Source organism: Pelodiscus sinensis, chromosome 14, assembly GCF_049634645.1.
Source record: "Pelodiscus sinensis isolate JC-2024 chromosome 14, ASM4963464v1, whole genome shotgun sequence".
Classification (NCBI taxonomy): domain Eukaryota; kingdom Metazoa; phylum Chordata; order Testudines; family Trionychidae; genus Pelodiscus; species Pelodiscus sinensis.
The window spans coordinates 25354669-25379944 of record NC_134724.1 but is presented as its reverse complement, the minus strand read 5'-3'; the positions used below and the strand labels follow the sequence as shown (position 1 = coordinate 25379944).

The 25276-nt window shown below is 41.7% G+C and overlaps 1 protein-coding gene and 1 long non-coding RNA gene across 5 annotated transcripts in view; one reads left to right on the top strand and one right to left on the bottom strand.

Annotated features, from left to right (window-relative positions):
* MYO5C (myosin VC) overlaps nt 1-25276 on the top strand; it is a 73010-nt gene that overhangs the window by 3345 nt on the left and 44389 nt on the right. For 2 of the 4 annotated variants that reach the window (XM_075897256.1, XM_075897258.1), the window contains exons 2-14: nt 5346-5456; nt 9726-9891; nt 10205-10349; nt 10750-10906; nt 12463-12606; nt 15305-15386; nt 16228-16335; nt 16899-17005; nt 18430-18695; nt 19741-19822; nt 20033-20173; nt 21439-21564; nt 24386-24469. In XM_075897256.1, coding sequence (XP_075753371.1) covers nt 5346-5456; nt 9726-9891; nt 10205-10349; nt 10750-10906; nt 12463-12606; nt 15305-15386; nt 16228-16335; nt 16899-17005; nt 18430-18695; nt 19741-19822; nt 20033-20173; nt 21439-21564; nt 24386-24469 — 1719 coding nt within the window. Of the gene's footprint in view, nt 1-5345; nt 5457-9725; nt 9892-10204; nt 10350-10749; nt 10907-12462; nt 12607-15304; nt 15387-16227; nt 16336-16898; nt 17006-18429; nt 18696-19740; nt 19823-20032; nt 20174-21438; nt 21565-24385; nt 24470-25276 lie in introns of those variants that run through there. The other 2 variants (XM_025182339.2, XM_075897257.1) reach the window with 2 other exon arrangements.
* Nucleotides 640-24940, bottom strand: LOC142818319 (uncharacterized). Its single transcript, XR_012895779.1, has 3 exons — nt 24893-24940; nt 22721-22747; nt 640-938 (listed from the first exon to the last, which is right to left on the bottom strand). It is a non-coding gene; the product is annotated as an uncharacterized LOC142818319 (long non-coding RNA).

Below are 25276 nucleotides of genomic sequence, written 5' to 3'. Positions count from 1 at the left end.
CTAGCATGGTGTCATGCAGGCGGGGGAAGAATGGGTGTAGCTTTAAAAGAGAATAAGTAAACTCTCTATGTTTACTTGTAAGGTAGGGTTCAATTAAACCAGCCTGAAGCTGGCTGGTTACATTTACCAATGGAGGCACCTAGAAATGCAGGGTCATTTTCTGAAATGTAGTTACTTTGGTCACATTTTTTCCCCTTTACATGAGTAAGCACAGTTTAGTCTCTCACGTATGATCTCACAAGAACTAGGCTAGACTGTTTGCTTATGATACTATTGGTCTGATTAAAATAACATTTATTAATATGCTTGTTATAGCATATATAAATATGCATGCAACAAATATCTTAAATACCCATGAATTCAGCATATATAGCAAAGATAAAAATCAAAGTCTAGTTTAGTATTTCAAGACAAGGACATAGTTACAATTTCTTCTTCCTATATCTTATCAAATAACTTTTATTTTGGTATAAAATGTATTGGTAACTTTATTTGGGGGTTATCTTTGATTACCTAAGCAAAAATATTTTCACGACTGTGGTTTGTAATTGCTTGGGAAAGGCCATTGTGACTTTTCATATTTTCTGAATAACATGCAAAATGTTCCTTATTTTGAGGGCATCATCAGATGGACTGTGATGAAGGGCATTGGAAATCTTGAATGGTGTTAACTGACTGATGTGTGCAATACCATCAAGATTCTTGATGATGGTTAAGGGTCAAATTTGGCAGGAAGTGGGGAAGGAAAGATGGTGGTATTCCTCTGAGCTTCACCCACAAAATAAGCTTTGCCCCATGCGAGTCACCAAAATAAGATGCTACTCACAAGATTCTGCAGACACTCAAAATATTGTAGTTTCCATGAGACTCCTTGAGTTTGCTCCTTGTTTATTGGGATTCAGTATGTCCATACATTCTGGTAGTCTCTTGGATACCACCTGATGAGAGGAAAAGAAGTCTCAAGCACCAATGTTCCCTGCAAGCTGAGTGCTTGGGTGGCTGCCCAGGAGAAATACAAATACCACTCAGGTTGATTAACAGAGCACCAGCAGCATGCATTTCTACTGGTGGTGCACATCCACACAAGCTTTGATGCACATAACAAAATGTGTTCCACACATGGATGGAAAAAATAGAGAGAATACTGTCAAACCGCATCTATTTTTGGCTACTAAAGATGCAGATCTGTGACCCTCCCTTTCTTTAAATGATAATCAATGGGCATCTGAGTGAACACTTCACTGAGATTAATGTAAACCTTCACTGAGATGAATGGAGCACCACACAGAGATATTTTTCCAGGTTCTCTACAAATTTACCTCTTCTTCATTTACTCTCAGTTCACATTGTTGAGGTTTTCTTTGGCAGCATAAAAGCGAGATAATTACCTTTTTAAAAAACTGAAATAGTGAGAGCAAATAAGTGGCTACAAAGAAGTCCTTGCACTACATATAGTCTCATACCAGCTATTCCTGAGACCTGGAAAAGTGACTTGAAAAGGGGAAAATTCAGACCTTTGAAAAAATATATCACAGAGAAGCAAAAATGGTGTCAGACCGTCATTATACCTTGTGGCCCACCTTTTAGAGAGTATTCCCATTAGTGGTCCTTTGAAAGTTTGGATGCCTCTAAAACAGCTTGGAACTTAGAAAGTGTTCAACCCACCTGGTTCTCCTAAGGGTCACAGCTACAAAAGAGGAGGAAAAAAAAGGAATGCACAAACAGTGGGAAATAAATGGCCTGGGCACATGGCAACTATGCAGCCAAACCACTCTATCCAAAGTTGCAGGAGGAAAAAAGTATCAGGATAATGTTGGTCCTATTGAAGTCAATGAAGTTTTACCACTGAGTTCAGAATATTAAAGTTGTAATCAGTGTTGATCCTTATTCAAATTCATACAGTTATATTGATTTTCAGCATTTGCATTTGGTTTCCCCTGGGGAAATCTAATGGTCATGTATGGTGGCCTATTAAAATAAAGGGTAATCCTTGTATTATTTCTCTTTTTTAAGCTGCGAGACAGGGTGGGTGGTCTTTAAAGGCAAAAAGCACAGCGTGTGGTTCAACCTGTCTGCACACCGAAACACTCTGATCTGGCAACATCCAGACCACGGATGTTCCAGGACCAGAGTGTCCTGGTAGAGGGCTGGCAGCTGGGCTCCACATAGCTGGGCTGCCTGGCTCACAGCCGGGAGCCCAGCGCACTGCAGTCGGATTGCCCAGCAGGACCAGGGGAGCCTGGTGTGCAGCAGTGGGGCTGCCCAGTAGGGTAGGAGACCAGAACACTGGGATCTGGGCTCGAGTTGGGCTGCCCCAGCTTAGCTGGAAAGGGGGGGGGGGGGGGGAGCGAGCCGGAATGCTGGTCCAGGGGTGGGGGAGTTGGTAGCGGGGAAGCCAGATAGACCTCCCCTGTTCTGACAAAATCCCTCATCTGGGACCGAGGGTGCTAGATCAGGGAGGTCCAACCTGTAGAAAATGGACAAATCTGCTGCAGGATATAAATATAGGAGCTCCCATTGGCTTCAATGGAAGTTTTATCCTGTGGCAGGAAAATAGAACCCCAAGAACCTATTTTTGTCACTGCCACATAGCTTCTTGAGATAAAACTTTTCTGTGTCTCAGTTATCCCATCTATAAAAGGAGCTTGATGATCCCTACCCTAGAGGCATCTTTTGAGACTCTATTCTTTTAGGGTGTATTTAAACTCAAAAGAAGATACGCAATTTGCTCTATGCAAATTGCATATCTTAACTTGATTGAATTTAGAAATAGAGTATTTTGAAATTTGGCATGTCTACACAGCACCACATTTTGAAATAATGCACTACCTGCTGCAAGGGGAGAGAACCTCCAGCCTTGTGAACAGGGTTCAGCTCATGGGGGGAAGAAACGGCTCCATGCACTGCAACTCTCCCTCCCCCCGGCTGAAGGTTTTCCCCACTGCTCCCATTGGTTGGAACCATGGCCAATGGGAGCAGTGGGGAATGGTGCCTGGGAGTAATGGGGTGTGTGAAGCCAGGTAAGTGCCCCCATTCCCCTCATGCTCAGACTCCCCACCCTACCTCACACACACACCCTACCACTGAGACCCCCATACCCCCACCCTGCTTCTGCCCTCTCCCTCTTGCCCAGATCTTGCACCTCCACCTCCTGCCCCAGACAACTGGCCCTTAGCCCACATCTGCACCCAACCTCCTGGCCAGACTACCCACTCTCAGCCCACTCCTGCACCCAACCTCCTGGCCAGTCCTCCCACCCAGTACCCCCACCCTCATCCCCTTATGCATCTCACCTCCCGCCCAAACCCTGCACCCCCATCCCTATTCCATTCCCCAGCAGTCCCCTCCTGCAAAATGATCCCCTCATTTGTGGCTTCACCCCAGAGCTTAGGGGGGGCCTGCAAAATCTACTAGCCCTGACACCCCAAAAGAGTTAATCTGGCTCCTGAACCTCTGCCCTTCCTCTCCCCTTTCTCCCCCCTCCCCCCATGGTGCAAGGGGAGTGAGGTATCTCAGTTGGGGACCATATCAGTGAAAGTTGAGGGGAGGTTGTTGGGTTAGTTTGTGTGTTTGTTTGGGGTGGCAGTTCTTCTAACATTTATAGGGCCCATGACTGGTTTTTCTGTGGGTCAGTGACCGTCATCCAAAAAAGGCTCCCCGCCCTGCGATAAGCAAAGTCCATGTTGAAATATTTTGTTTTGGACATAAATTAACATTTTACTGTATTTCAAATGAAGTTTGGTAAATGAACATGATAATGTTAAAGCGCTTAATCTGTTTAATGATTTTGATTGATAATATTTCCTTTCTTACCAGTTATATATGCCCTCTTACGTTATAGCAGCATATTTCCGTTTTTATGCTCCAGCAGCCTAATACGAATAATTTATTATTTAAGGTATGTAGAGATAGGTGAAGGCATTTTGTCATCATGGATGGTTGGCTGGGGGTCCATAGAAAGGTTTGTCTTGAGCAAGTTTAAGAACCACTGGTTTAGAGAGAGACAGAGTGTATATGTGCTGTAATGCTGGCAGCTGGACACACATCTTCCACTTTTGTTGTATAACTTAAGTTTTGTACTTTAAATGTGTGTTTATAGAGGAACATCTGTACTGCTTAGCCCTTAGACTCATGACTAAAGCATATTTAAGATATGCAGGTATCAAAACAGGTTGTTAAATGCTGCTAATATTTTGCACTGAAGTAGCAATGTTACTTTGAGGCACTCTGAACACTTCAATAAATATTAAATTTCACAATTTTTCTACAAAGAATTTTGTTTGTTTCTTTAAACACATAAAGCTATCCAGTTCTGCAGCACACATCAAGCCTTAGATGCTTTGAGGGTAGAATGTTTTCAGTCCGAGACTGAGCTAAAATGCTTAAAAGCGTGAAAGATTCCTGCTGAGCCAGATGGCCTTGTGTAAATAGGGAAACCAGCCAGCAGGCTTTGAAGTTGGTCTTCAGATACAGAAGAGATTATTCTGTGGAGCTCGTTCTTTAATCATATCAAAAGAAAAGTAATTATATAGGTGTTTTCTTTTGCAGAATTATAATAAAAGTAATTAAATAGGGTTGGTTTGTTTGGGGTTTTTTTTGCAAAATGTTTCCCAAGTTAAATCTCCCCTTACGTGGTTTTAAGGAGGTTATCATACAAATCCTACAGAATAAGATTCCTGGACTTAATACTTACATACTTGTAGTAGAGATATTTGTTCATCCTCCTTAGAATTTGAGCTTCTGCCATAAGCATGATTTTACTCTCTTATCATTGTTCATAAGTAAGAGTGCCAGAATTACCAGAGAGCAGCCTGGTATTCGCTCTGCTTCCTGCTATCTGTTCCAGCTTAACTTGAAACTCTGGTGAGCCAGTTCCTCTGAGACCTTTGGATAATTGAGGTTGTACTCTATACCTCTTTTTTACAAATTTTAAATTTTTTTCAACTGAATGGATATTTTCTTTTGAATTCTTTTGAATCTTTCTTTAAATTTTACTCAGGCTCTGGATTAATATGTTTTTAAATAAGATATGACACAGCAGAGCAACAAACTCTAGCAACAAATACAATAGTAAAAATTAGGGTTTGAAGCGTCAGAGATGAGTCACTCTATACTTTGACACTGAAAACATTACCATTTTTCCCTGTTAAAGCACAAGGAATTTGCCCATAGTAACACCAGAAGTCCATAGTGGAACCAGGAATAAAACTTAGAAGTTCTGCCTCCCAACCCTGTATTGTAACCATTTGATCACATTCAGAAAAATACTTGGAAAAATGTGTTTTAAGGTAGACAGTTCCATAAATAGCGTTAGAGTTAATGTTTATCTTGTTCTGCTGTTGTAGTACAACAGGGTTTGGATCCCTGACAGAGAAGAAGTTTGGCAGTCTGCTGAAATCACAAAGAACTACACAACAGGGGACCGCGTGCTTCACTTACTCTTAGAAGACGGAACCGTAAGAAAAAAAATAACCTAGTTATTTCAATATTTAATGAAATGATGCAGGATCAGATTATTGCTCTGGGTAGTCCTGTATGCTGTTTTTACTGTGGCTAGTACCATATTCTTGGCTTTCTTGCAATCTTGGGATTTTTAGCAATGTAAAACTGTAAAAATGTATAGAGCTTAAGTCTATTATTCAGTGCTTGTCAGTGTACGCCCCAGTGCTCTGACAAGGAAAAATGGAGCTGTGCCAATTATGATGTTAGCTGAGGAGTTTGTCTGTAATTTTTTTGTAAACTCGTTGCGTTAGTACATGATTTGTAATAAATATTCAGTAGAACCACACTGTTGCGAACCTCTAATGTGCAACACTACTTTTTTCCAAAGTGCATCGTGAACACTTCCCCAGATTGAGAAATATATTGTATGTTCTTCTGATTTTATGAGTCCAGCTGTCTGAGGTACAAGTGGAACAGAACCTGAGACTTCTCAAACTTAGTGCATGAGCCTCTGCAGCATAAGCTAAGAGTCAGCTGGCTCTCATCTAAGGCTGTACTACACACTCATTCTTTCTCTCTGTAAGTGGTCTAAGTGCCGCTACATGGGACAGTGAACTACACCCAGTAGGTGTGTGGTTACATAAGGACATAGATGGAAGTGAAGCACTCATCATCTTGGTATCTGTGCAGTTTATAAATTTGCTTATGTGAACACTAGGGCACCTGCACCCCCTGCGTACTACGCTTGCCAACCCCCCTCTCGCTGGCTGCTTTCGTGGCCTATTAATCTTGTGCTGAGCCCAGCTGCACTCTCCATGGCCCCAAGTCACTTGCACCCTTCTTTACTCCCACCTACTACACCCCTGGATGGGCCTCTCTGTCTAAATGTTCTCGGCCCACCTTGCCCGCTCATGCCCTTCAATCGCCAGCCAGCCCCCCTGCCCACACTCTTCTTGCTCCTGCCCCATCCGCCAATAAAATAGTCCATGGCCCACAGTCCATTCCCATCCTTCCATCCCTAGCCCCATATCTGTCCTCCATTCTACCTAACCCCCCCTTATCCACTCTGCCCATCCCCCTCCTGCCATTCCTACCCCCACTCCATTCCTACACCCACCCATCCTCTCTAACCCCTCCCCTTCCCCATCCCGCACTGCCTATTCCTACCTCCACCTTTCTTCCTCCATATTCCTACACCTCCATCCTTCCCTAATCCCTTCCCCTCTGCACCCCCACACTGCCCACCTCCTGCCTCCATTCCTATATCCCCCTCACTCCCACCATCCCCCCTTACCACCCTGCCCTTCCCCACATACACTCTTATCCCCTTTCCTCCCTCTCTACGCACACCCTACCCCTTCCCACAAACAGGCAACCTAACCAGCAAAAAAAAAACCGCACTGGGCCCATGCAGGAATTTCTGGGGAGGGGCTGCTCCAGGTGCTATGTCAGCCGGATCTGGGCAGCTGCTGGGAGAAAAGAGGCAGCGAAGGTGCCATTGCTGTGGTGCTGTGAAGTAGAAAAGGGGGATGTCTGTGGGCAGAGGAAATGTAAAGCAGGCAGAGAAAGAGGCTGGAGGGAGGGGCAGAGAGCGGGGGTTCCTTTGGGATGCCAGGTTGAGAAGGGGGGATGGGAGTCTGTGAGGGAGCAGGAGAGGGGCTGAGGACACACATGGAGGATGGAAAGAGGGCTGGGGGGCCATGTGGTGAGGGGGGGGTCTCTGGGCATCACCATGCAGAGACAGGCACCCCTCCTCCCCGCTACCCTACCCCCCACTCAGCCAGGTTGGCAGCTGCGGTGAACACTCTTGGGCCTCCTGTTTGTGATGCCTCAGGGTTGCCACACTTCAGTGGCGGGTTCCACCGGGGTGGCTCGGTGCTGGTGTGGCCACTTGGGGTGCGGCAGAGGATGCGGTGGCAGGTGGCCGGTGACATAGAACCTACCTCTGTTCCCCATGTAAGTGGGCTGCACGCTGGGCCTCACAGCAGCTGAAGCAGCTCCCTGGGCCGGGGGTGCTGAGAGCACCCGCCGGGGAGGAGCATGGCCTTGTGGTCCTTGTCCCTGGGCAGCAAGCCAAAGCTCAGCCCGCCCTATGCACGTGGTCACTCACCAGAGGCAGCTGCTAGAAGGGGACATTGTGCAGTGGTTGCTTCTCCTGAGCAGGGTAGGGCTGGCCTTTACCATGAGGCGAACTAAGGCGGCCGCCTCAGGTACCAGACTTGGCGGGGGGGGGGGAGGGGGGTGCCACTAGGACCGAGAGAATTGAGAACTTTCAAAGTTTTGGCCCAAGCGAGGAGGATGAGGGGAGTCATTTGAGCTCTGCCTCAGGTGCCAAAATGTTGTGGGCCAGCCCTGGAGCAGGGAGCTGCTAGGGATGGCTCAGCGCACACCCAAGCGCCTTCCCTCAGCCACCAGGCCCCACACTGCTTCCCCTGTGGGCCTGCTACCACACGGCTCCTCAGGCCCTCTGGCTGCTGGGAAGGCCCCCAACATCCCCAGATCTAGCTGCAGCAGAGCCTCTACCTGGGCTCTCCCCTGCAAACAATGGTGGTGATACTGCTGCAGCTACATTCCCTGCGGCAAGCTGATCCAGAGCAGTGCCCAGGCTCTGGATGGAATCGCTCCCTGCCCTTAACGCTGTTCGGGGATCGGCAAAGCCACCTGGCAGCCTGACCTGGGCAGATTCCACCTCCCAAGGGGCCTGCCCATTCAGCTCTGGCTGCAGCATTTTAGGAGGTGGAATCTTCCCAGGTCAGGCTGCCAGGCAGCTTTGCCGGTCCCTGAACAGTGTCTGGGGCAGGGAGGCCGTGCGAGGGCGGAGCCTGTGGGATGCAGAGTGACGTGCTATTGTCCCACAAGATTTTTTTTATATATAGAGAGAGAGAGACAAGGAGATTACTATGTTTTTCTTTCCTTTCCCCATTTTGTAAGGACTGCTTTTTAAAAAAAGTGATACAGGCAATGTTATTGCAGGAAACATAGGTCCGAAAAATTGGGGGATGAGTTATGTTCTTTCAAAGGGAAAGTGGTCCAGAGTCATTCTAGGTGTCTGGTAAGTGAATTCTGGTTGCTTCCCTTGCACACGTGCCTTACTCTTCAGGGTGACAGTTCCATTGTTCCAACAGAATGAAGCTGTAATGCCAGGGCATGATCATAGAGAGCCCAGAGCTTAGCTTTGAAGATTAGGGTCCAGATTTTTTGCTCCAGCCAAGCTATGTTGTCACAGGACTTGATGAGGAAAGAAATGGCGACTTTATCTCATCTCTATGGTCCCTTTCTAGTCAAAGGCTTGTGATAAGTTAGAAAGATCTTTAGGGAGTAACTTAAGACAAGCTCCCTTTATCCCCAACAGGCCATTCCGACAGCTGGGCAAAAGGACAGTCCAGCTACACTCACGATCCCTAAGTTACATTTGAACTACTGCAGAGTTCTTCTGATTACTTTAAATCTCTTGAGCTCTCTATTGATAGAAGTGGTATCATGTAAAAACACTTAGTATGTTTCAGTACAACATATTTCCCCTTTATTCGGCTCTGGTGAGGCCACATCTGGAGTATTGTGTCCAGTTCTGTGCCCCCCACTATAGAAAGGATATGGATGCATTGGAGAGGGTCCAGCAGAGGGCAACCAAAATGATTAGAGGGCTGGGGCACATGACCTATGAGGAGAGGCTGAGCGATTTGGGCTTATTTAGTCTGCAGAAGAGAAGAGCGAGGGGGGATTTGATAGCAGCCTTCAACTTCCTAAGGGAAGTTCCAAAGAGGATGAAGAGAGGCTGTTCTCAGTAGTGACGGATGGCAGAACAAGAAGCAATTGTCTCAAGTTACAGTGCGGGAGGTTTAGGTTGAATATTAGAAAAAACTGTTTCACTAGGAGGGTGGTGAAGCACTGGAATGGGTTACCTAAGGAGGTGGTGGAATCTCCATCCCTAGAGGTTTTTAAGTCTCAGCTTGACAAAGCCCTGGCTGGGTTGATTTAGTTGGGATTGGTCCTGCTTTGGGCAGAGGGCTGGACTTGATGACTCCTGAAGTCTCTTCCAGCCCTAAGATTCTACGATTCTATGATGACAGAGAAAGGATGTAAGCCTTTATTTTTTATGAAACATTGAGGGATCATGCAATCCTTGTGCAGTAAAATGACCATGGATTTGATTGGAAATTAACTGGTGTGCATGGAATGCAAGATCAGGTACTGATCCATCATCCATGCAACAGTTCAGACAAAAGTAGTCAAAAAGTTCAATATGTATTTACACCTGCGTGCCATGTAACTTTTATTGACAGGAATTGAATTACCCTGTAGATCCAGGACCTTTGCCACCTCTGCGAAATCCTGACATACTTGTTGGTGAAAATGACCTCACAGCACTTAGTTATCTCCATGAACCTGCTGTTCTACACAATCTTAAAGTTCGTTTTGTGGAGTCGAAACTTATCTACACTTATAGTGGTACGTAAAGACAAACCTGGAGTCTGGGGTAAATTATTAAACTAAAATTTTTAAATCTTTGCCACTGAAAATACAATGGGATCTGAATGATGTTTTTGTGATGTTTTACTTGATGCCAAGAAAATGAATGAATGAATGAATGAATGAATGAATGAATGAATGAATGAATGAATGAATGAATGGCAATTAGTTCAGATGCAAATATTGTTACTACACAGAAATTTAGCTGTGATTGCTGGTTTTCAGTATCTTACCTTTTATTTAGTAGAAAATGGGATGATGCATCTGATTTTGTACTATGATTTTTTCATAGGAATAATTTTGGTAGCAATGAACCCCTATAAACAGTTGCCAATATACGGGGATGCCATTATACATGCATATAGTGGGCAGAATATGGGGGATATGGATCCACATATATTTGCTGTGGCAGAAGAGGCTTACAAGCAAATGGCAAGGTACTGTTTATTTTCATTTGTTTAACATTTGTTCTAAAATATCATTTAAAAATCTCATGGCAAATAATGTAACAAAATAATAGTAATTGAACGTTGTGTTGGAAATGGCCAAGCAGCTAAGATTCCGTTTGTCTGGATATTATCATCCAGACTGCCCTGGAAGAGAAGAGAACCTTGTAACCTCTGAGGAGAGGTGCTGAGGGATAAAGAATTTCTGGAACTTACACCACTTTCTTAATACCAAGCAGCTGGCCCCAGGGCCACTGAGAAGCTAAAACATCAAGGAGAAGAGAGCTGACAGTGGTTTTGGGCACAACATTTACTCCATGCAAAATATAAAAATATATGCGCATTTTCAAACTCACAAGATATTTAAAATCTCCTTATGCTTCTGTTTTAGAAACAACAAGAATCAGTCTGTTATAGTCAGTGGAGAATCAGGAGCTGGAAAAACTGTGTCTGCTAGGTATGCTATGAGATACTTTGCCACAGTCAGTAAGTCCAACAGCAATGCACACGTGGAGGATAAAGTACTCGCCTCCAACCCAATAACAGAGGTAAATTTAAGGATGTATAAATAAAGGGGTTTTATACTCATTAGAGGCTGAGCTCTTGTGATAGAAGTCAATGAGCATTTCAGGGATTCAGTCAATCTTAGTAAACTGTATGCATATTAAGAGCCTAGTTCTGTGACATCCTCTGCTATATCAAAAATATTCAGCACATCTGTACACTTTATTCTATATCACAAATGTTTGTTTCTGCGGTATATGAAATAATGAGTATAATGTATACAACTGTACCAAGTAGGCTATACTTGTTTTGTTGCAGTTTTGTGCTGTCACTTTTCATGCCACCATATTTTCCTTTAATCACCTTTTTAAAACCAAATTCCTTCTTTTATGATGGCAACAATCTATATTAACTCAGCAACAATACTATCTAATGTGGGCATTAATGGCTAATCATAGGTGGTCTGGAACTCAGCCTAGGTAATGGTAGATGGAAATCCATATTAAGGCATCTAATGCACAGGTCTGATCTTTCAAAAGTTCTGAGCACCGTTTGTCTCTTTTTAATTTCTGAGCGAGATTAGAGTCTGAACACCTCTGAAACTCAGGCCACTTATTTAGAGTCTATATTTTGGAACTCAAACTTGAAAATGTTTGCTTTTATCTTTTTATGTAAATTTTAAACATAAATATTCAAATTGAGATATTCACACAAGCAGACAGAGTTCATGACAAAGAACTTATGAGGGATTGTTTTATTATTTGTCTGCAAAATAAGGAAAGATTCTGGGATAGGTGGTTATAGCAGAAGAGAAGTGGGAGGTTTTGTAGTTGTTTGTAGAAAAAAGTTGAGAACTCCTTCACCAGGGAAACTTATTTATTTTAGTACTTAGTTTGTATAGAATTGCATCTGAGTCTAATTTTTAGACCTGGGCCTCATAATAGAACATCCAAGCCCCACCTCTGGATTCTCAGATTGATCTTTAGTCACATAAAACTTTGGGCATTTATGCATCTAAGTCATATTTTGAGAGAGTTACTCTTTAAATGTCTCAGAGGGCTAACCATGTTAGTCTGTATCTGCAAAAAAACCCAAGAAGTTTTGTGGTACCTCAGGGCTTGTCTACACTAGGGGGTTATTTCAAAACAACTCCCTTGTTTCGAAATAACAAGGTGAGCATCCACACTATTAAGCCTGTTGTTTCGAAATAAAGGTCTTGTTATTTTGAAATAATAACTCTTGCTTCTGAAGAGGAATAGCACTATTTTGAAATTATTATTTTGGGAGTTATTATTTCAGAATAACTTATTTTAAAATAACTCCCTAGTGTAGAAATGCCCTTAGAGATTTATTAGGGCACAAGTCAGATGAATTGGAGTAGAAGTTACAGAGGCTGGGGTGTATATATAAGAACAACAAAATAAAGAAGTTACTTGTGTTAACGAGGCCAACCAAGTCAGGGTGGAAGTGGCTCATTCACAGCATTTCATGTTAAGATGTGTATATCAAGAAAGGGGAAATTGCCTTTGTAGTATACTGGGCAGCCTGAATGATTCTATTGACACAAACTGTGTGTAAAAGAGATTCACCATGTTCATAGGCTGTAGGCAATGCGAAAACCACACGCAACGATAATAGCAGTCGGTTTGGGAAGTACACTGAAATTAGTTTTGATCAGAGACATCAAATCATTGGAGCCAACATGAGGACATACCTGCTTGAGAAATCCAGAGTTGTCTTTCAAGTAAGTGAAATAAAGTTTAAAAAGCCAACTTGAGTGAAATCACTTTTGTACAACTCTTTTAACTTTGTTAATATTATACTAAGTGGGCTAGGTGAAGTTTTGCATCATATCAGTGTTCATAATCTCAAATTGATCTTAGTGTATATCTTCCTTTGGAACAGGAGACAAATCTTATTTAGGGATGTATATTCTACCTCTCTTACATCATATGGAGGAAATCAGAAAGGCTCTGATCTCACAGGGGGCAAATATAGTGAGATATTATATTTCCACCAACATCACCACATTGTTGTTTTACTCCTCTCCAATCCACAAAAATTGAAGTGTCTTCCATGTGGCCAAGATGGGGCAGGGCCAAGGTGAGAGGAGGAAGAGGATTTCGGGGATCAGCTGCTCTGTACAGTACACTGGGCTCGCAATGGAGCTTATTTTAGAGTAATTTCTAATCGGCTGTATATTTGAAAGAAGTTTCTGAGTGACGGATTTAGTTTTCAGCTTCCTTTTATCATAACTAAAAGCAAGGTAAGGGTTTGGTTGTGTGGGAACAGGGGCAACTTAAGCTCCCCACATTTTGTATAGGGACGCATAAAAAGAACTCCTAAATGGTCAGAGCTAGAATCACCAAATTTTGTAGATAGATTCCTCTTATCATAACTTAAAGCAAGGAAAAAGTTTGGTTGTGCATGGATTCTCTGCTCCCTCCTGGTCCCTCCCGCCCCGTACAGGGATGCATAAAACCATACGGAAAAAAGACTGACTCACCAGGCAGGTGAAAGGGGCTGGCCAGGGGCAGCTCTGTCCCCATCTGGAACTGCCCCAGCATCAAGCCTCCCACGTCCCCATGCACCCTTTCAGGAGGCCAGGAAAGGCTGCAGTTCCCCCTCCCATTCGTATGGGAACATGGATGGACATTCCCGTTTGTCAAGGAGTGAAGAGAAAGTGCACAGTTTGTCACATTCCTCAATCTGACTGGGCAGTGCAGTGGGCAGACAAACCTGGACCTACCTCAGCGGGGCACATGCAATCCTCCCCTGGCTGTGCCCACGGGAGCTGCAGTGGCTATGGACAGAAGCTTTTCACCTGGCCCCAACCTGCTGTGGGGAGAGAGGGATGGGGTTGTAGATACCCAAGGAACTCTGCATACTGACCTCCTCATCCCTATCCCCATCCCCTTCCCAGAGCAATGATTAAATGAAGAAAAACAAAAATTGAGTCAAGGACCTGAGCAACACATGGTAAATCTTCTAGTAGTGGCATAAAAATGAGAACTTATGAGATGAATTGAATAGACTTTGAAATTCTGTATTTCAGATTGTGGTGTAGAGTGGGCTCTTAGAAAGAAGAAATGAATGTGCATGGCCTGTGTTTTATTTGCATTATTTTCCTTCAAGTTTACTTAACTGAAATTAATATTATTCTTTGTGCGCAACTAGATTAGATGGTAAAACAAACGGCAATGTAACATTTTCCCTTAGCAAAACCTGTTTTGCTTCATCCTCAAATTTCAAGTTGTCACACTGGAGGCGTGGCTAAATTAAGTCACTTAGTTGGGCAGGTTTAAGTTGAAGATGAATAATTACTTTGAAACCTCTCAGATGCTGTTGTGATGGGCTATCTAACTACTTAGATAAACTGCTCTCTAAACTGAATAATTTGTGTGATGGACATACTTCGGCACTGCCCAAGCAATAAAAAAAAGTGTTAGAAAAATCCTCTTCAAAGCGAGATTGTGGCAACTTGGTTAGAAAATTTTTGAGGAGGGGAGCTGGGTATTAGAAATGTCATTTCAAGATACCTCTGGCAAGTTTGCACAATTTCTAATTTGAAGCCTCTTGCAACTTTGGGACGGCATAGTGATTTTTTAGGGGTGGCATAATCAACTGAAATTCTTCTCTTATAATAAAAGTTAAATAAATGATCTAAGATCTCATTAATGTTAGATATCTTAAATGATCAGATGGACTTTTTTATTTGCCTTGATAAAATCTGTGTCAACAGAAGCATATTGGAAACAAACTTCTTTTCAGTAGAACATAATAGGTGAAATACTTTCAAGGTTAAATTGACAACACACTTGTGTTTAACACTAAATTTTGATGTGCAAAAATTGTAGCACTATGTCTCTCTCTATTTTTTCAGGCTCCAATTTTGCAAATGTTTATGAATATGCTTAATTTTACTCTCATATATGTAAAGTTAAACATGTTTATATGTTTGCAAGATCAGGGCCTAATTATGTGCTAGTCATAATGACATAACGGTGATAAAATAGCATGGAAAATATCTAATGCTTTTTCACAAAACCACACAAAACAAAACTTTGTACTGCATGCTTGTAATAGTGTTATAACTCCTCAGGTAATGAGCTACCTCTGTACGTCCGTTACCTAACAGATGATTATAAAAAATTGCCCTGAGAGCTTTTCAGTTTCTGTAAACAGTGTTACATTTGCCAGCCCTTGTTATTTTTTTTAACTGAATCAATTATTATTTTGGCAAAGATCTCTGCACAGTGACATATAGTTTGGAGAAGAAGTGCACTTAATTTTGTCACACATTGCTACTGAATGCTAAAAACATGTCCACTTTAGTACAGGCTATGGATAATCATTCACTTTCCTACAATTATAGACAAATATCAGATGTTTTTCATGTTTATTTTTCTTTCTGTAATAGCTTTCTTTTCTTTCACTTGTAGTCAGACAATGAACGAAATTACCACATATTCTACCAGCTGTGTGCTTCTGCTCTGCAACCAGAATTTAAGCATCTTAAATTGGGTACGTCTCAAGAAAGTAATCTATTCTTCACCTTTCCACTGTTTTATTCAGGAGCCCTAATTGTCTTAGAGTACAAATCTTATTGATGCTCAGTGGGACCTTTTGGCCAGACCTGCAGCACGGCCATGGGTAGCCTCTGTTAGCTGACTTGAACTCATAGGCGTCATCCTCCAGAGCTATAAAATTGCAGTGTAGGCATTCGGGCTCAGACTGGAGCCTGGGCACTGGGCCTCCACAAGAAGAGATGCTCTCAGAACCCTGCAAACTTGATTCGGTGCTGTGCGTTTTACATCGCAGGGTAGACAGGCCCTAAATTGCCTACAGTTCGATCCTATTCTTACTGAAGTCAGTAGCAAAGCTTCTGTTAACTTTAGAGATGCAAGATCAGGTCCTTAGGTGTCTTTGAAAATTCACTCTTCTAACCCTTTATTTAGAGAATGTGCTTATGAAGGATGCCATATAAACAGTCCTGGGGAGTGAAGGCTTTCTTTGTTTGTCCACAGAACAACTACATAGGAAAAGCTCCATGTGAATCTCAGCTGCAATCTGGAGCATCAGCCTTGAGCATAAAATGGTAGATCGTCTCCCTAGCAATCAGTACTTAGTCCCTTTGTTAAGATTTCCAAAAGGGATGCCCGTTAATGTCACTTGTACTAGTTTTGTCATGTGAATTCCTGTTCACTTCACAAGTGCACTAGGACCACAAGCTAATTTTTAGAAGAACTATCAGACTGTAACAGCTTTCATTCCATTTTCATTTATAGCTACTGACCTATTGGTGAAAGGCTCTCTAGCCCACTACCAAATATGTTAATTGTTCCCTTTTACTTTTCATCTGCAGGGCCTGCAGAAGATTTTAATTATACAAGAATGGGTGGCAGCACAGTTATTGAAGGAGTTGATGACAGAGCAGATATGATAGAGACTCAGAAGACATTCACTCTACTAGGTAAATGAGACTATTTAACATAATTGGACACATTAGCAAAGTGAACTTGGCTCTGAAATGACCAAAGACAAACACGTTTTGAAAAAATTAGAGAGTATGTTGTGATAGTTACCTGCGGAATTTGTTTGTGGCACTGTTGATTTGCTATTTGCTTTAATGGGACTTGGCAACATCAGTTGTCTATTAGCAATTGGTCTTCTTTGTTAGTGACATCAATTACTTGAGGCTAGAATCTGACGAGGCCTCAGGCTGGCATGCTGTGGAAGAAAGGGAGGAAGGAGTCTTCCTACGCCCAGTGTGACGTATTGAAGGACAGAGCAAAACTACCCCTGTATCACTCAGAAGAATACAGGGATTTGTCCCTCATTACTTCCTCGGGGATGGGGAGGGCAGATAGTAGCAGACCTATAGCTCTGTATGGTAGCTAGCACCATCTTCACCAAGTCCTTGTAGAATCACAAATGATTATAGAAAGTATGGCAAGTATTCCTAGATCATACTTTTTATTAATGGATTTTTTTATTGTTTTGAGTATTTCAAATGAATAGGGATTTATTTTTAAGGTCTGATGGAGGATTTTCAGATGGATGTTTTTAAAATACTGGCGGCCATCCTACACTTGGGCAATGTGCAAATAACAGCTGTTGGTGATGAAAAATCTTCAGTCAGTGTAAGACGTTTGCTCATTCATATAGTTTAATAATTGTATGTAGTTTTCTTTATTTGGTGAGTAATCCTCAGTCTTTTAATACCTTCTCCAGCTACCTGTCACTTCCTTACTCAGTCTCTATGTTACAAGCTGTCTTGTGGCATCCTGCCTTGGGAATGTTCTTTGCCAAAGCTTTTTGTAAAAATATTTGGTCACAATTTTGGGGTTCAGAGCAGCCTAAACCTGGTAAACTAAGGTCAGGTCTACACTGTGGAGAAAATTGATGCAAGATACTCAACTCCAGCTACATGAATTGCATAGCTGGAGTTGACATACCTTGCACCGATTTTCTGGAGTGGCTCCACAGTGGGAGGTCGATGGGAGAAATGCTTTCAGCATTCAATTTAGTAGGTCTTTACTAGACCCACTAAATCAAACCCTGGAGGATCAATGGCCAGAGTCTCGATCCCCTACCACATGAAGACATAGCCTAAGGCCACTTTGGGATCCTGCCTGTCTGCCTAGTGGAATTCTCAGCTGATGTGAAAATGTGATGGTGGTGTTTATGCCACTCCCCTTCCTTACCCATAGCATAAAAGGCTGAATAAAGGACAAGTGTATGGCTGAGATGTGTCTGCAACTAGCTGATCTCCAGCTGCTGGATGGCCCCTTGGGGCTGTTTGCAGCCTCTGCCAAACAGGTCAGCCACAAGGCCATTCAGATTTGTGCCAAGGGACTACATTTGCACTTGGGGGGGGGGGGGGGAGTCCCAAGATCAAGGCAACCATAAGACAAGATAAATCCACCTTTGCTATTGCCAGCCCATATCAGGTGCAGTGTAATTGCACTGAATAAATGGCCCCATTCAGCAGTGCTTACCCTAGAATAATTTTTATTGACATCAACAGGAGTTTTGCCTGTGTTATTAAAAACCAGTTAAACCAAGCCAACAATTCATAGGTTGAAATCCCAACCCCTTTGAAGTCGGTGGCAAGGGTTCACACCGAGTTCAATAGAGCCACGTTTTCACCCATATATTTTAAGCAGTAATAATTAAGGTTATAATTATGTCATGGATTCAGTGACTTTCCAGGATTTCCAAGACTTCTTCTAGGGCAGGGCTGGAAAATCTGTTAACCCCAGGTGTGCAGGAGCAGTGGCTGCCCGAACAGCTGACTAGCTGCCAAAACAACTGATTGGTGTCCAGACCCAGGACAGCCAGAGCAGTGGTCCTTGGCTTGCCGGAGCAGGGGCTGGAGCAGAAGTAGTCAGACCCTGCTGCCGAGTAGTGATGGAGCTAAAAGTGGTTAAAGGCTTTTGTTAATATTTGTTTATTGCCCATGACTTTTACTAAAAATGCCCGTGACAGAATCTTAGCCTTAGTAATAATCCATTAATTAAAATTCTTCATAAGATCTAGTAATGTTTATTTTTCTTCTTTAAAGCTGGAGGATAAACATCTCAATATATTCTGTGAACTTCTGGATTTAGACAGTGACAGAGTGGCACAATGGTTGTGCCACCGAAAAATTATCACTGCCTCAGAGACTGTAATAAAGCCAATGACAAAACTTCAATCTCTTAATGCAAGGGATGCCTTGTCAAAGAAGATCTATTCTCACCTGTTTGACTTCATTGTGGAAAGAATTAACAATGCTTTGCATTTTTCTGGAAAGCAGCACACTTTTATTGGTGTTTTGGACATTTATGGGTAAGAATATCTCTGTTGAAAAAAGATATTTTCAGATGCTACTACTCTCCTCTGTTTTCCAGTTCCTATTCCTACATGTGATGCATTTCCTACAGTTAATTGACATTCAAGGCCTCCATTTAATCAATAGGATGCAGTCTTCTGTGCCATAAAATCTTTTCGTGAAGGACAATGGAACTGCTCTTTTTGATTAATATCAGTATCTCTCGAGGTGACAGTTGACCTTGAATTTATTTTATCTTAGGACTTATTATATCTTTGATATTCACCTTATCAGAAGTAAATTTGGGGAGATAAATTTAAAGACGCTTTGTCCGTTTGACGTGGAATGATGCTCCTTTGATGGCTGGGTGCATTTGCTTTAGGGTTACTTTGTTCTACCTTTGTAGCACAAGAATAGCCCCACTGCCCACCAAGGTTTCAGTCATTATGTCTCAGATCTTGTCTACACGTGCCGCGGAGTGCAGAGAACGTGGAGCTACATATTGCAGTGAAAGGCAGGCAGTGTCCACTCTCATGGAAATGTGTAGTTATATGAGCCAGTGAAAGCTTCTAGGAGTGGGAGGCAGCAGGGCAAAGCTCTAGCAAAGGGAAGCAACAAAGAGAGGATCTGGCAGTGAGAAGTTTTTCTCTGTTGCTGTCGTTTTTTTGCTGTGGAACGGATAGGCTCCAGCAGCAAGACACTAGACTGCTAAAAATAGCACTGTGTAGACATGGGAGGCTCTGCTTGGACGTATAAAGGGCTGTGTAACATATAAAAGCATAAGGTTCAGGCATGTAGGGCATTCTACTCAAGCAGTGCCTCACCATCTGTAGTGGTATTTGTAACCAGGGTTGCTGGGTGTGCAGTGTCTGTACTATACATGCTACCATGAATGTTGTTCTCCCCGAGGAGACTGAAAGGTTAGGAAGTAATTTCCTTAGTAGCAGTGGTTTTCTCCCAAAGCTCCATAGGGACATTGGCACTCAGTTTTAAGTTACCATGTATGGTTTTTTTTCTCCTATGTAATGATATCTTTCCTTAATTTTTAAATTTTTTTTTCAGATTTGAAACTTTTGATGTGAACAGCTTTGAACAGTTTTGCATCAATTATGCTAATGAAAAACTGCAACAACAATTTAACCTGGTATGTACATAATTTGGCGGCAGTTGTATGTGTCGATTGATGTCTTAAAATATTTGTGTAACATACAGTAAACAGAGATCTGAAGTATAAGTAAACCTCTTTTCTAAGTATTGCTGATCTTTATCTGACCTCTGTTTTCCAAATATCTATATTTTGTTCAGAAGTTATTAACATGCACTTTTCATCAGGTTGACTTTTTTTTATTAATAGCATGTCTTTAAACTGGAGCAAGAGGAGTATATGAAGGAAGACATCCCATGGACTCTAATAGACTTTTATGACAATCAACCAGTCATTGACCTTATTGAAGCTAAAATGGGCATTTTAGACCTGCTAGATGAAGAGTGCTTGGTAATTTTTAAATGGTTACTTATGAGTTTATATGAAAACATTTCTGTGGGTTGTGCTTCAGGCAGAATTTGTGGTTTAATCCATATTCTCATTTCTTTTAAATTAAGATGATGAGCAGCTTGCTGCTGCAGTGATTGTTCTCAGAATCTTTAGAAGTCTTCTAAAGTTGTAAAGGATCTATATTTTTTGTTTTAGTTTAAACCCGTTTTTTCTTTGATTAATTTTTTTGCTTACTTTGCATTTCCTTTTTATGCTTTGAAGCACTCCCTGACTGTGCCAGACCTACATATCTAATCTCTTTTCTTTCTACACACCCTTCTGCTCACTATGGATTATCCAAGCATCTCTTCTCACCATTCCTTTCCTTTTTTCCTTTGCCCATTTCTGACTATTTTTTCTTCAATCCTGTCATGTCCTCTAGAGACCCTTCTGCTAAAAGGCAAAGGATGATCTTATAGGTGAAAGACAGCCATAGGAAAAAGAATCCAAAGTGATTCTGTGTGACTTTGGCAAATTGCTTATCACCTGATTATCAGAATCCATGATAGAAAGTAATTGATCAATCCCAGGCTACAGCTAGACTACCGCTTTTTTTGGAAAAAGGTACGCAAATTGCACTCCACTCCGCAATTTGCATACCTTTTTCCAATTATTTTTTCAGAAGAGGCTTTTCCGAAATTTGACCCATCTACGCTGGGCCAAATTTTGAAAAAAACTCCTCTTTTGGAAGAGCCCTTTTTTCTCGTGAAATGAGGAAGACCGGGCATCTGAAAGAGCACATCTGATCTTCCACAAAAAATGTTGGAAGAGCAGACATGTTCCCTGGACATGGTGGAGTTTTTCCAGGATACCTCTGGCATCCTGGAAAAACTCCGTAGTCTAGACATAGCCCCAGTGATTCACCCAATATCATTATCTTGGGCTGATTGTCATAGATATCTTGGGCAGCTAAATTATGCCTCATTTGGAATTATGTTGCCACTTCCCTTTCACAATAGGGAGCAGCATTCATGGCCGGGAGGACTGCCTGTCCACAGAACTTTCTCAAATTATCTACCATGCTTGCTTTACAAAACCCCGTTTCTTCTTAAAATCGTTTCCTCGGGGAATTTCTGACTATTCTGAAAGAGATTAGAACTCAGATCCTGTTTATCATCACAGCACATTGTATATCTATTGCTTCAATAGCACTTAGTAGTAATAGTAGTAAGTAGCTTCCTCACTGTTAACATTCCAATAGTATTTTATATTTTGTCTTTTTATAGTTACCTCAGGGGACTGATGAAAATTGGCTCCAAAAGCTCTATAACAATTATATCAACAAGAACCCACTCTTTCAAAAGCCCAAAATGTCAAACACGTCTTTTATTATCCAGCACTTTGCTGATAAGGTAGGTGTACAGTTTACTGTATTATTTCATCTGTTTTCAACCAGCATAACATTCAGAAAGGGAAAAAATCTATTAAAATATAGATGGAACTGTACACATGACATCTTTATGAGCAGTATTCAATGTATGTTGTTATTATTTTAGTATATATTTATTGGCTGTGGACCCACAGCATGCTATATAGGTAGAAAGATAAAATTCTTGAACCAAAACGCCCACAATCACAAATTTTGTTAGCCTAAAACCAAAAAACCTTAGATCAGTTGCAGAAAAAGGATACAGCTTACTAGCAAAATAGTCAGGGTTGCCTCTGACACACAACCGGTTATCATCCGGTTTTATGAATATCTGTATCTTTATTTTATTTATATTGGAAACTTGGCACTTAGGGTGTGTCTTCACTGCACCTGTAGCTCGAAATAAGCTACACAATTTGAGCTACTCAAATTGCATAGCTTATTTTGAGTCAATTTCAAAATAGCTTATTTCATAATTTTGAAATAACCCATTATTCTGAAACATCCCTTACTCCTCGTAGAATGAGGTTTGTCAGAATAGCGAGTCTGTTATATTTCAGAATGATGGGCTTGCTGTTAAGACTATTTTGGGATACCTATGGCAGGTGATTTTTTTTTTTTTTTGGCTTAACAAAAAATCCTCAGTTCCTCGGTCTTAAAAAGTTTAAGAAACACTGGCGTAGCTGTAATCCTACAGTTCAAGTCAGGGGAAATGAGTAACAGAAGGGAGTGGATAAATGAGAGGAGAGCATTAGAAGGAATGTCAAACCACAATATGCATGAAGAACATAAGAGAAAATGGTTTGCTGTCAAGGAGGTGTTCTTCTGCTAACTATCAAGAACACTGAACACAGCTGAATGTGGTAGCTGGGGCAGTATGTAGGGTTGCCAGGTATCCAGTATTGACCTGGACAGTACGGTATTTTCGGCTCCTGTTAGGTAAAAAATTTCAGAAAATACCAGACACCTAAAATGTCTGGTATTTTCTGGTTTTTTCCCCTGCCAGGAGGCGAAAATACTGAACACCTGGCAACCCTACGACACACTCAGCAACCAGGCCCAGCCCCTGGACCCCCCCCCCCCCCCCCCGCCCCAGATCCCCTGCAGGGCTCCCCGGACACACACACACACACGCTTACCTGGCTCTGCAAGGGCTTGTCTTGTGGCTGAAACAGAAAAACAAAATAGGATAGGATAACAAGTCTTGTGGATAAGGGAGAAGCGGTGCATGTGATATACCTAGACTTTAATAAGGCATTTGATACGGTCTCACATGATATTCTTATTAATAAACTAGGCAAATACAACTTAGATGGGGCTACTATAAGGTGGGTGCATAACCATACTCAGAGAGTAGTTATTAATGGTTCACAATCCTGCTGGAAAGGTATAAAAAGTGGGGTTCCACAGGGGTCTGTTTTAGGACCAGATCTGTTCAATATCTTCATCAATGATTTAGATATTGGCATAGAAAGTATGCTTATTAAGTTTGCAGATGATACCAAGCTGGGAGGGGAAAGGGTCATAATTCAAAATTATCTGGACAAATTGGAGAATGGTGTGAGGTAAACAGGATGAAGTTTAATAAAGATAAATGGAAAGTGCTCCACTTAGGAAGTAACAATCAGCTTCACACATACAGAATGGGAAGGGACTGTCTAGGAAGGAGTATGGCAGAAAGGGATCTAGGGGTTATAGTGGACCACAAGCTGAATATGAGTCAGCAGTGTGATGCTGTTGCAAAAAAAGCAAACATGATTCTGGGATGCTTCCTAACAGGTGTGTTGTAAGCAAGACATAAGTCATTCTTCCGCTCTACTCTGCGCTGGTTAGGCCTCAGTTGGAGTATTGTGTCCAGTTCTGGGCACCGCATTTCAAGAAAGATGTGGAGAAATTGGAGAAGGTCCAGAGAAGAGCAACAAGAATGATTAAAGGTCTAAAGAACATGACATATGAAATAAGGCTGAAAGAATTGGGTTTCTTTAGTTTAGAAAAGAGAAGATTGAGGGGGGACATGATAGCCGTTTTCAGGTATCTAAAAGGGTGTCGTAAGGAGGAGGGAGAAAACGTGTTTATCTTGGCCTCTGAGGATAGACCAAGAAGCAATGGGCTTAAACTGCAGCAAGGGAGGTTTATGTTGGGCACTAGGAAAAACTTCCTAACTGTCAGGGTGATTCAACACTGGAGTAAGTTGCCATGGGAGGTTGTGGAGTCTCCTTCCCTGGAGGTATTTAAGAGCAGGTTAAATAGACCTCTCTATCAGGGATGGTCTAGACAGTACTGAGTCCTGCCGTGAGGGCAGGGGACTGGACTCGATGACCTCTCCCTCTTTCAAGGAGGGAGTTCTAGTTTTCTATGTTTCTATGAATTTCAATGTTCACTGTATTCTCATAGTCCCTTTTTTTGCTCAGCAACTTTGGTCTCCCCCCCCCCTTTTTTTTTCCCTTGACAGATTTTTTTTCCTGGTGTTTTTTTTTGGGGGGGAGGGGGTTTGGTATTTTTGGTTAAACCATCTGGCAACCCTAGCAGTATGCAGTTCCAAATCAAACCAGAAGAAAAATGCTACTGGCTGCATATTGGTCCAGATGGCCCATCTTCTATAACTGCAGGTTATACATCTGGTACAGTGCAATTGTTCCAGGGAGAATTTTACCTACAGTGGATGGGAATAACACAAATATCGGACCAGGTCTTTGAGACCAGCCCATTTGCACTCAGTGCTGCGCAGGGATAGAGGAAATTTGTGTTCAATAATTTTTCATGTTGGTGCGATATGATTACTAATTTAACTTTTTTTTGCACAGGTTGAGTACAAATCTGAAGGATTTCTGGAAAAAAACAGAGATACAGTGTACGAAGTATTGATTGAAATTTTGAGAAACAGCAAGGTTAGTAAATTCATCATAGCTGTGTATTCTACTAGAGATACCAGAATTCTTCTTTAAGATGAAAATACTTTGTTCTAATGTTAAATTAAGAATGCCTTATTTTAAAGCTCTTACAAAGCATCTTCAAATGATTCCAAACTGTATACTTTTAATTTCAAAGTGACACTGCAAGTTAAAAGATCAGAATTTAGACTTAGTTTATGTATAGTTACCTTGCAAGTTAATATTTTTCATATTATCCAGTATTTCATAAGGTTCTTCATAAATGACCTAATGGAAGCTTGAAACTAAAATCTCAATATAGTAAAACTGCTTTTTTTGAGATCTAGGCAAAATTAATCTATTATATAACTTATGACTGCTGGTACTAATTATTTTTTAAGGATACAAAAAAATAGCAGGGAAAGGCATAGAAAGACTTACATTTTTGGCCTGCTGCTCCTGACAATCCTGCCCTCTTGTTAAATCTAATTTAATCTGACAAAACAAAGCAAATTATTAAATTTAAACAGCCTTGTTAAAATAATATCAATGGTCTTAATTTAACTCATACCTGTAACTGCGTCCACATGGGTATATCCTTATACCCCCAAACAGTTCCACTGAAGTCAGTGAGGCTTCGTGCAAGCCTGATTGCAGGTTCTGGGCCTTTGTTAGATGAAATCCAGCAATAATTGCTTCCTTTCTGATTAGTTATGAATCTTCAGTCAAAGGGTCCAGTCTCAAAAGCTACAAGATTTGGCTTAAGATCTAAGATTAGCAATGTCTGTTATGTCTCGTCCTTAGAATTCTTATATTAAAACTTTA